Genomic DNA, 12,375 nt, shown 5'->3' with positions numbered 1-12,375 from the left:
TTAACTGGAGAAATTTTAAACAGTTCTCTCTTAGTACATGGATTCCTGATACTCAGACATGAAATTCTGAATTTACTACTGACTGAAAGACGCTGATGCAAACGCTCATTTTTATGGTAGGGAAAGGAAGAGATTCACAATAAGGATTACAACAAAGTTCTAAGTATTAGACTTGCTATAAAGTTCAGCCACTGACAACAGATATTTTAGAGAAAGACACTTTCTCAAGCGTAGAAACAACCATAAAATCAGTTCTTGAAAATAAAAAAAGGAAGGAACCATGTTTTTGTAAAGAACTCTGGAGTTCTCAGCAGTCTGTTTCTGAGTCTTTGACCCTTACCATCCCAATCCTGTTGATTGCAAGGCACAGAATAAGTCTAGCACAATGGAGCTTTGTATTAAGACAAGCTGGTTAGTTAGCATGCAAAAAAAATTGTTTCCTTAATATGTGACAAATCAATGCATTCATCTCATCACTGCACGTGTGAAAACAGAATCTTATTACTGACTTTATGATGTAACACTGCATATTACACAAAGAGAAATCCAAGAGAGTAGAACTTCATCGTTTTACCTTCTTGCGTTGCATTTGAGCAAAAGAACAAGTTTATTTTGCTTTACTGAAAAATGTCAACTGCCCATTCAACAATCTTGAGATTATGAAGGACTTATTTCTCATTAAAATGCCTCTCTATTATGGTGCCGTGTTTAAAAACAATGACATGAATAAGAAAGCACAGACATCTATAAGGGTACACTAACCAGAACCAAGAAAAAAGAGTCTGAAAACTCACCTTGGTGATCCGTGGGGGTTTGACACAGGGCTGGCAGTAGAGGAGAGGTTCTGCTCTATACGCTGGTAGTTCCGTAGCTGAGTGGGAACCGGGATAGGTGCTGTTTCGCTGCGAGGGGATACAGAAGGCTGGCAATGCCTGAAGTTGGAAGGTGCAAAGAGAGGAGAAGAACAGAGGTAGACAGGTCTTTCACTAAATTGTACCATCCTCAAAATTCCAATAAAATCTGGGAAGTGGAAAATCTGATTCCATGCTCCCTGCATGCAGCGTGATCTCAGCCTGACCTAGTCTAGCTCCGGCACTTCGCAGGAGAAGGCTGAGAACTGTTTGTTACTAACTGCCTTTCTTACACAGGCTGAAAATGCAGAGCTAGCTGTACACTTCGTTATGCATCACGGCGATCTACAGATCCCTTTGCCTTCCTGCCAATCTGCCTGCTCTGTTTACCATGCTTCAAAATAGCGTTCTAGGAAAACCCACTGCGCTAAGAACAGGAAGTTCAGCAGCAGGGCTGGAATGTGTACAAAAGCCACTAAAGCACAGAGATATCCCATGAGACAGAGTGAACTTGCAAAAGGAAAACACGTTATGTAATCAACCCCTGACAAAGTGACCAAAACCACACACCTGAACATTAATCCACAGACACAAACTGCAGATTAGTATTACCCAAGTTCAACTAAGTGTCAGTGACCTGGCTTACCTCAGTGCACTGCCAGATAAGGGAACGAAACTAATGCAATGTAATCAGTTACCAACACTTTTAAAAGAATTAGACAAAAAGAATTTCAAACTCAAGGACTTTTTGGAAGATAATCAGCTCTGTGTCTGGCCCTTTATTGATCAACACTTCAGAGAATAGAAAGGCACAGATCAGAGATTCTCAGAGGAGATGTGAAAAAAGTTCTACCCCAAGCTCTAGAAAACAAGCAGTTACACCACTTACTGCGTGGATACAGCTGAACAGAAACCTGGATTTATGACTCTGTCATACTCCCTTTGCAACCTCTGAGAATGAAATACAACTTCCTAATACGCATAGTTCTCCCTTAGCTAAAGAAAACAATTTGTCCTTTGATTGCTACCCAGTTCCTAGATACTGAGTAACCTGAAAGTCAGCTTGAACAGATCTGAATAAGTCTGTATCAACACTTTTTCACAGCCTCACGAGTGTCACTGATTTTAAATCCATACTCACTAAGCTTCCCAGCTCAGATAATAAAAGTAGGAATTAAGCACAGAGGAATGAATTGCCTCCACCTATTCTGCCTGGAGCCTGAGAAGCATCACAGCTTCCTCTGCTTGCCACAAAGTAGCTTAACTATGGGTACAATTCATACAGTTTGATCAGCTAATCAGAAGAATTTCACAGGGCATAACAACGTTCCGGAAAAAAAAAAATCACACATTATGAAAGAACGTTTCACAGCAAAAAATAACCAAAAAACAAAGCATCTGGTAGATATTAGATGCACGCTCTGCTGCCTTGAGATGATGTCCCCAGCAGCCAGTTAGTCACTGCGTTTATTCAACCAATAACTAAATCAAACTACTGAAGTACAACCACTGAAAATGTGACCAGTAGGCACCTGTTTCTAACCACACAACTGTTTACCTCTTAACTTAGTAACATACAGAAAATATAACTTGCGTATTTTCATAAAACCTGTAATTCTAGAAACTGAGTAACAACTTAAGATAAAAAATTACAACGCATCTACAGTATTTTGTAAATGGTCAATCCAGAACAAATGGATCTTTACAACCAAACAATTCAGATTATCTGCCCTTGAATACACAATGTAAGACCACAGCTTCATTGATAGCCCATGTCAGCAGTTTTTTTTTTTCACAAACTGCAAAAAGATCAGCACAAAGTAGCAAACTTTTCTTGTGACAAGCATTTCTACACAAATAATGCTGACTCGCAGCCCTGTAGTAGTAGCGTAAGCCAAAAATACACCCAGCATAATAGCTTTATTCCCCATTTAGTCACTCACCCTCTATTTTGTATTGAAAACAACATGAAATGTATTTCTTGGTCAAATGACAAATCTATCCCTTCTGTTTAGCCTTAGATAAATAGTTAACATCACAACAGAGCCTCCAATACGATACAGGAAAGATATCAGGCACTACTGATGAAATTAATTTCAAGCTATTAGAAACTTGGTTTACAACAAAGCAGAAAGGGGCCTTGTTAATAGCCCTGCTGATTTAAAAGCTGCAATACATGTTTCATGTGGCTTCTTTGGTACCTTGCGAGCCACAAATGTGAAATTCACAGTAATTGTTTGCACAGAAGCCATATCTCTGCAAGCAATTAGTAGACACAAGACAATCTATGCACGAGACACAAACCCATTGCAAAATGGGCTTTAAATTCCTCATTTCTCACAACTACTTCTTGAAAAGTAAGCTGCATTTAACATCTTGACTCAGTAAACGAGGAACATGTCGTGCTTCATCACACAAAAAGGACAAATTAATTCTGCCTCTGAAGTTCCTGCCTTTAGACAGTTCAAACTTTAATCAGACAGAATAATGCTCGCTTTCCTTAAGGAAATCTTTCTGGGGTGTATCTGAACCAGAAGTCAGCTTTGCAGCCATCAGCTGCCATAATGCATTAAGTGTGGCCATTTCAATTCAGTTTCCAGTAGCAATCCACAATGAAAACAAATAACTAATCAACCATACAATGATAGAGAACTTTTTTTTAAAAAAGGAAATACTAAGCCTTCATCACACACCTGTTAGCTGTACCAGAAGCAGTACTTCGAGAAGAGGTTGAGGATGGTTTCTGTACAGTTCCTGAGCTTCCAGAAATAGTTAATGGTGACTGCCTGTGAAAGCAAGAAACACTGCTGAAAGGCTGTTCTTCACATCACAGCAACCACATGCTTTGCAGAAAAGCTTTCTGGATTTAAGCTGTTTACATATTCATATTAAAATTCAACTTGGCGAATTAAGCTTTAAGAAAGTTCACACACAACTATGTAAACCCATCAATGCCAAAAAAACCCCAGCAACATCTTCTACAGCTACAGTACCCATTTTAGAACATGAGACTTTTTTTGGATAAAGCTCAGCACACCTACCCTCCACACATCAAGAACTCGCTCGAAGCCCGCCTGCCAGCTGCTCCCAATGGCATATCATCTACAGCAAAGAAAAGAACACACTGAAAACCCACATCATGAGGCAGAATCTTAAAAAAAAAAACCTCCAATATTACTGCTGTAAGAATAAACACCTCTGACAAGCTCCTGTAAACACATACAAGTTTCGTACAAGTTGTTTTGCATAAGAAAATACCTCAAATGTGATCTACAACAACAAAAAAAATCACTTGTTTAAAGTTGACTCATGTTCTACTGCCAAAATCCAGCATTTCTCATGACTTAAAATGACCTTGGTATCTTTGGCATATCTGGTCACTCTACTGCAGGTAGAAATGTCCCAGATGGACATGCACATATACTAAATAGTCTGCCTTCAAAAAGTAAACAAACTTGAATAAATTAGATCCAATATGAACTGAGATATATTTAGAGAAAAGATAGACAAACAATAATAAGACATAAAGGTATGTTATCAGTGAAAAATGTTTTAAAATGTAAAAATAGGGAAGGTTCTTACATGAGTGGTCTGAAGAGATGTTGTGTGGGACAAGAACAAAGTCATCTGTGTCACAGGAAGAGTTCTTGCTACTGGTACTGGCAGAGTCTTTAGACACTTGGAGATAGTTTGGAGGACCCAATGGAGGGGAAGACAAGTTTTCTTCTTGAATATGCTGCATGTCTGGAAGAGACTGAAGCAAAAGGGAGAAGTAAGAAACCTCTGCTACGAATCTACTGATTCATAAGGTAAAATTGCACTTTTAAGAATAAAACCTCTAAAGTAGGAATTATCACCAGCATAGGCCAAATAAACAATAAAAGTTTACATTTTGGATCTTTTTTTCTTTTTTTGTTTAAAGTCTTTAGAACATCAAACAAACAAAAAAAACCACCACAAAGCACAACACAAGAAGCAAGACAGAACCAAAATATTAACCGAATTTTTCTAGCAGAAGACAGTGGTTTACTTGATCGCTATTCTGTGTCCAAGAATTTAAAGAGCTAACTCTTGGCCAAGCATTACAGAAAATATTTTCTAGAGATTGTTTTGCAAAAGAAGGAACTTACTGGAGGAGAGGCAAAACGGCAGGAAGGTGAGCTGCCACAGGAACTGCCAGAAACTGAGCCTGCATATGTGGGCACTGGTACAGGACAAGCTAAAAGAGGAAAACCCACACAAAAAAAAATGAGTTTAGCAGTCTGAAGGTCTGAATTGCTAACAAACTCGTTTCCTCACTATTTTTCATCCATAAATCCTTATATGAATTTACAAACACCATATATTCTTAAACACACATGGGTTTTTAAGTTAAGAAGAAATGTGAAAGGAATTAGTAAGTGTCGCGGGTCAGCCTAGCACAGTACAAGAAAGGATTCAAATCTAATGCTCACAATAGAACGTAACAGTCAGGCTAAGAAAAGCATCTCAGGAAGATGGCAGATTTTAATTCCCCGCCAGGCCCCAACATTCATTTACACAAATAAGTGAAAAACCAAAACTACTTACATTTTTTGACTGTTGAAATCTGATCCAGGAAAGGGTGGTTGAAAAATGCTTCTGTAGAACAAGAAACAACCACCATTGAGAATTAATGTACAAATGACACAATTTTTAGATTATAATGCGGATAGTGGTAAATGGTTGCCTTCCCAGAATCAATATTTCATAGCCAGAGGATGAAAAGCTTGTAACAGATTAAAGCCTTCCATGTTATATGTTGCCATAGCATTTGGAAAGGAAATAAAATCAATTTAATAACTTCCAATAACAGCCAGCAAGACAAATCAGATACAATCACAAAAGGACATTTTGTAACTGAACTTAAGGATCATGTACACAAGAAGCATTCCAATACTCATAATGAATTGTCTTTGCTATGTACAATATGGTACTAATTTGGTTTTGACTTGCTCTTCAAAATGATGAGCATCTTTCACATCAAACATCGAAAGCGTTTTCACTTCTGCCTTTCCCACAAACTGATGCTTATTTTTTGAACTCATTAATGCTACTCCTTCAATGGCTAAATGACAGAACAACAGAGCAGCAGCCATTCTCCTCCCAAATTTCCTATGGAGGAACAGAAACCTGTGCAGCTGGTTCAGTTTAAAGCAGACGTAAACACCATTTTCTTGAACAATTTTTAGCTAACTTGTTATTGTTCAAACAATAGAAATGTTTGCTTTTGTTGTAAATGGATACTCTGAGATGGATGAGTTAGCATAGCCAGTTGGCCAACAGCTCTCATGGAAAGTTCTAAAGCATGAGACCTTCAGATCATTAGGGAGAATTGATGGTAAGTGGAAACTAACTGCTGAACTTTGTGAGCTTTAATGTTCTAACAGCTGAGGAAAAACAATACTGGTGATTAGACCTAAGCAAATAACAAGAAAGAAAGAAAAAAACAAGCCAACACCTCAAAGAAACCATTCAGGCTGTACTCTCCTTCCTTCAACAACACTTTCTTCCACAAACTGATAAGGGAGGGAGGCAAGCAATAACACCAGAACAATATAATGATTAACACGAGGATCAGGTGTTCTGAACTTTTCTACAACACCTGCTGTTCTACTTGGTATTACTAAAAGATAAACAAGATTTCCAATGCTATTTTTTACTTGAACAACAGGCAACTGGGCTCAGTTATACACTCTCACTCCCCTTGCTAAGCACATTCCAGAGCAGCCCCTTTGAGGCCCTTCAAGCGACTCAGCCAAGGGAAACATGACTTTCTTCACTACCATTCTGCTTTCTGTTTTTCTTTCTTAGCACAAATGCATTCTCATACTACCATAACGTTACAGTGAATTTCCCAGGTTTGAAGAAACTGTAGAGATCAGCACTCCGAGAACGCAGGTGGAATCCATTACTCAAAATCCATGTTTGTGACATATTAATTCTTCTTCTATTTATCCAAATTTAAAGTTGACATCTGAATACTGTCAGTGTTTGGACATTTTGACCAAATATTCCGAGCTTTTTTCCTGTATCTAATTTCTAACCAAGTTCTTACACGTAGCATTTACACCATGTTACTTAAGTTACACCTATACACAAAAAAAAAAAAAGCCTGATTATCAATGCGGCAACATCTCAATTACTCCAGAATCAGTGTTTTTAATTTCAAATTAATTTTAAGTTTGACATTTTTAGAGCAAAACATATCAGCAATTGGAAAGTTTGAAACAATGCAGTCAGAAAAGGCTTGAGCTTGAAGTGAACATCCCAGACACCTTTTGAACCCTCCTCTCTCTGCAGCCTATCAAATATAGTCTTTTCACAAAAACACAAGGACCACAAATGATGAACAAGCCCATTAGTGCATTTCAGTCCTGCAACAAAACTAAGCTCGCATGCATAGCTAAACAGCAATGAGAACCTTCATAAGCAGAAATGAAACTGAGCAAATCTCAGGGTGGTAACTCCCCCAAGGATCTCAGCAACACAAAATCTAATAGTTAAGGGAAGGAAAGAACTCTGCCTCATCTACAAAGAGCCTGAAGAGATTTAAAGTTTAGGCTCTCTCATTCCACAGATTAAATTTGATGGATCATCTATCCTGTTGCTAAAACAAATCTCCATATAGAATGCATTATTTTATATGAAGTTAATTTTATTTAGCTAAATGTTTAAGATTAACATTTCCTGGGATTTGTGATAAAACTGCAATAAGAAATTGTGCAATAAATTAATTTAAACATTACCATGAATAACGTAACATATAAGATCTGTCTGATTTTGGACAAAACAATACAATCAGCAAAAATGACTGACAAAACTCAAGATACATCAATAACCAAAGGGGAGGGAGGCCACAACTATATTTCACTTCTCAACAACACAATAATAATTTATATGCTTCACTTAATACTGACAGGAATTAACTAATTATGCTTATTTGTTGTTGGTGGTTTTTTTTGTTCATTTCTTTTACTACAGTGCCTCCTTTATGGTAACACAGAAGCAAAATACACTTCACTTTTCACATAACAGCTTGTAGATAAAAGGTCAGGACAATTGCTTTGGTCACATGCATACAACGAACACGTCAAATCAAGAGAGCAAAAGGAAAAGTTACATACCAAAGTCCATCCTGTCTTTTTGGTTCCTCTGAAGCAAACCCAACAGCAGGTCAGCCAGGTAAGCTGATGTTTCCCGAGGGATACTGTATACAAAAGGAAGTAAAACATGCATTAAATTTCACACATACATTAAATAATGTATAATGCATTAAATTTCAGGAAGTCAGCATTCTGCCGTGTCCTTAAGTCCTCACTACACATGCTCCATAGCCTCAGCACAGGACACTCAAATCAGCAACGTAGTGAAGGTAAGATGCAATGTGAGTCACTGCCATCGTACTACTTCCTTATCAAGGCAGCAACACAAAATATTTGCATGCATCCCAGGCGTTCCCAAAGAGGAAAAAGTGTTCAATCAACAAGCAGAAGCGACAGGAAAGGCTGCGGTGACATACCTAGGAATCAAATTCCTGTTCTTTTCATAAAACATTCTCAAATCTTGAGGACTATTGGCCTGTCAAATAAAAATGTATATTAATTAAAGCTCAGCTTAACACAGAAAGTAGCTTCTGTACCTACGCACGTATACACCAAGCATAGCGCTGATTTTAGTACTGAGAATCCTCCTACATTTGCCCTGGATTGAACACACTGATGTCAAAACACAAGTGCAAGCAATTTCTCCCTTGGTATCCTCAAGCTATCTGGCCTTTCAAGCATCAGCACTCATACATCACTATTTAGCTCTGTTTTCATGCCTGGAAGGAAAAGCTCTAGAAATTTCCATGAGACTGTAAAGATTAATAGAAGAGGGAAATAGAAATAAAAGTGTTACCTGAAAAGGTGGTTTTCCAACAAGACACTGATAAATCACAGTTCCTATGCTCCACAGATCTGCTTTAGCATCGTAGTGTTGAGACATAATCACTTCAGGGGCCTGGAAAGTACAGGAAGATCTCAGAAGGCAAAGCAAAAGACAAAGGCACGACAATATGAATTACACAGCAATTCTGTAAGAGTGGTATTAAGAGATCAGCTTTTTGTAAAGTGTAAAATATTTTAATTGAAAATATTTAATAGGAAATGGAAGGATTTTAGTCTGCACCATTACATGACTTGAAAGGTAATTATATTACACTATCTAAAATGAAAGTTAAGTATCAGAAACATATAAAACTAGAAATACTGATGTTCTAAAGAAAGAAGCTAATGATCTGCATGTATGGGAACACAAAGCAAGCAGTATTTACTTGGTTGATGCAGTCCTTCTTGTAGATAAATAAGCAAGGATTTCACAAGGAATACCATCATCACCATTTCACACATAAAAAACAAGACAAGGGAAAACAAAATGATTTTCCCATGACCACACAGCATGGTAGTGGCAGTGCAAAGACAGACATCTTAGTGCTGAAATAAATACCACTACTTAGCATAAAATAATGGCAACTCACTCCAAATTGTTTTATAAAAAAAGGAAAAAAGGGGGAAAAAGTACAGAGAACACATTAAGAAAAAAGAAAACAGCACTAAAAACATTCAGTGTCTCTCTCATTTCTTTTCATTGTAACACCCATGATCACTAAACCACAAGAAAAAAAAGGAACTAGTAAAAGTATGGAAAGGAAAACCTCGTACTGCCCTTAATGCTTCCAAAGTAAGCTCAGGCATTTGCCAATCTGCCAGCAGTCAATTACTTTGTTCTGGTAGTGGAATGTTTGAGATAAGCATCAAATCAAAAAATGCAGTGGCTCACCATATACATTGGGGAGCCACACAGAGTTGCAGCCATCATGTTGCTGTGCAGATAACGAGCAAAACCGAAGTCAGCTATGGAAAGAAACACATTTGTCAACAAAAAGAAAGACAATTTTCAAGTTTTTATAATCTAGAGATTATCTTTTATTGAAACCTGCTACAGTTACCAGTTAGAGAGTGAAAAACAGGTACAAACCATCTTCATGGAACAGCAAAATCTATGCTAAACACTGAAAGAATCATGTACCATCTTCCAAATAGCAAGAAAAGCAAACAGCAGTGGCATCATTTGTACAAACTGCTGCTCAGCCATCTCCCCAGCTGCAGAACATGCTGTCTGGCATCAGTAAGAAAGGATTAAAGTCAGTTTCTAAAGATAAATGGTTCATTAAGAGTGATGAGCATACTATCCGCTTCAGTGAAATCACAGCAGGCAGAAGTTTTAGAAATTAAGCTTCAGATGCCTCAATTTTCCATGGAGGGAACATATCTGAAATTATCAAGTAAGATCAGTAAGATAAGTTTTGTCTCTTCTGTGGTGATCAGAAGATGGACTGAGTTGGAACAGACCACAGATTTTGGTTATGAAAAAGCACAAAAAGAAACGTGCCAAAACCAAAGTCTTTTTATATGGACACGTAACAGAGAGAGCAATGAGAGAGTTAAACTCCCAACATTCCTCGTAAATAGGAGTTCAGCAGCATCTTTAACAACCGACAGCTCTCCTTAGTTACAATGCTGAACCTCCTTCTTTCACAAAATAGGTTATGATCTGCATGTCTAAACTTTTCAAAAACTCTTAGGAAGGTCTACTACAAGAAAGCCCAGGGAGAACTGTGCTTGGAGTCTTACAAGCAGTTTTGAAATGGGCTAAAGGCTACTCAACATTTCAAAGACTACAAATGTGTGCCTCGTCAACGCAGTTAATGCTAGAAACATCAGCTTTTTAGTGGCAGCCTTCTTCTGCTGATTTGATCAAAAAGGACTTTATGACTCAAGTTGTTTTACACTGGAAATCCACATTACAGCATAAAGCTCATCATTCTAGACTCGCTGTCTTGATTTACATCTATTTAACATATAACATAGCCAATTCAGCCTCTACGTTTTAACTACAAAGAGGCTCTCTGAGTAGGGAAACAAGCAAATAGTGATGATTTACCTTCATAGCAGACTAAAGCAAACTTACCTATTTTGATGCGTATGCCACTGACACTTGACTTCCTACGGCTGGCGTAAGACAATAAAATATTCTGTGGTTTAAGATCCCTGTGAATGATTCCTTTACTGTGCAGAATACGCATAGCAGCTGCGATCTGCTGGAGGAACACTCGGATGGTGTCTTCACTAAGAGTTCCTTTAGCTGAAAATAACACACACAAACACAAATGACAACATAAGCATCATTATCTTTGGGTGATAAAAAACCAAAACAAAATTCACAGTGGTCGATTGTGAAAACAACGAAGACGATCAAATTATAGTGAATTTTATTCAAAATAATCCAATTTCCAATATTTTTCTACAAAAGCATGTGTTCTAAATAACATATCCATCTCCATAGTTCAGCATTAGTTACTGTACTCTGAATTACCTGCTTTTACAGTAGTTTATTCAACCCAGTAGAGTAACAATTCAACAATATCTTAACCACTATTAAATCCTAAACTCTCTAAAAGGCAAAGAACCACAGGAGCCAGGAACATTTAAGAGCTCTTACAGTTACAACTTACATTAAGTTTATCTGCAATCATGTTACAGCCTGAAGCTGAAAACCTACTCCTTCCTTAAATGGTTCCAGGGATGCAGAAAACTGTCCCACTCACAAATTTCATCCATGACAAAACTTGTTTTTAGGGAAAAAGCTAAGATGCATTTTTCAAAGGCTCTTCAGAAGGTATTAGCTCATGCTGCACTATGAGGAAGCACTGGATGCAGGAGCTGGATGAGTCTTTCCAAGGATTTTAATGGAAGTGAATTAAGATTTTAATATCCACAGTTACCATAACAATAGCTGCTCACAAAAAGATTCCTTCAACTTACTGCAGATACAAGGCAAGCAGAAGAATATTGCTGTCAGAAAAATCTGGAGAGTAATATATCTGCCCAAAATTTTGTTTGAAATAAGGATTAGTATGAAGGGTGAGAAAGAAAGCAGGTGGAATCAAAGCAGAGGGAGCAGTCCCCAAAATATGATTCCAGCAGCAGAGACTCACCACATTTTTTCAGCATATTACTTATACAGACCTCTCTCATTTACAAATATGGGAATGTCACATTCAGTTGTTTCATAAACAGTGGTTTGTTCATTATTTTATTCACTTTCATTGCTAGTTTATGGGGTTTCTTTTAAATTATGAGTGACAGAAGTGACAAAGCAACCCCAGTATGCTATTCTGGTTTAACACGTATGATTGGAGTTTTGCTGTTTTGAAGCACTAGTCTTCCAAGCTTCGTTAGAGCTAAGACCAAGCAAACACCACAAAATGTGTTCAAGTACCTTGAAGATCAACCAGAATGCTACCAGAAGGTTGTAATATACAGGAGTTGTACTTTCTTTCCAATTATGTTTCTGAGGAAAGAGGAAAAGCAGAAAGGACAGCCCCAGCATTTCTAGAAATCCACGTTCTACCTTAAAAAACCTCTGAATGCAACATTCCCAGCATCGGTTCAAAACCAGT

At 37.6% G+C, this 12,375-nt stretch overlaps 1 protein-coding gene across 2 annotated transcripts in view; it reads right to left on the bottom strand.

Moving 5' to 3' along the window:
• The window catches only part of ULK2 (unc-51 like autophagy activating kinase 2), a 37,264-nt gene that overhangs the window by 12,607 nt on the left and 12,282 nt on the right, over positions 1–12,375 (bottom strand). For both annotated transcript variants that reach the window (XM_021415494.1, XM_021415493.1), the window contains exons 6-16: positions 10,884–11,057; positions 9,693–9,766; positions 8,772–8,873; positions 8,392–8,450; positions 7,997–8,079; positions 5,421–5,471; positions 4,982–5,070; positions 4,434–4,605; positions 3,893–3,953; positions 3,545–3,637; positions 795–932 (exon numbers count right to left, since the gene is read on the bottom strand). In XM_021415494.1, coding sequence (XP_021271169.1) covers positions 795–932; positions 3,545–3,637; positions 3,893–3,953; positions 4,434–4,605; positions 4,982–5,070; positions 5,421–5,471; positions 7,997–8,079; positions 8,392–8,450; positions 8,772–8,873; positions 9,693–9,766; positions 10,884–11,057 — 1,096 coding nt within the window. The remainder of the gene's footprint in view (positions 1–794; positions 933–3,544; positions 3,638–3,892; positions 3,954–4,433; positions 4,606–4,981; positions 5,071–5,420; positions 5,472–7,996; positions 8,080–8,391; positions 8,451–8,771; positions 8,874–9,692; positions 9,767–10,883; positions 11,058–12,375) is intronic.

Source organism: Numida meleagris, chromosome 18 (assembly GCF_002078875.1).
Source record: "Numida meleagris isolate 19003 breed g44 Domestic line chromosome 18, NumMel1.0, whole genome shotgun sequence".
Lineage (NCBI taxonomy): Eukaryota > Metazoa > Chordata > Aves > Galliformes > Numididae > Numida > Numida meleagris.
The sequence above is the reverse complement of the archived record's forward strand: the minus strand, read 5'-3'. Positions and strand labels throughout refer to the sequence as shown.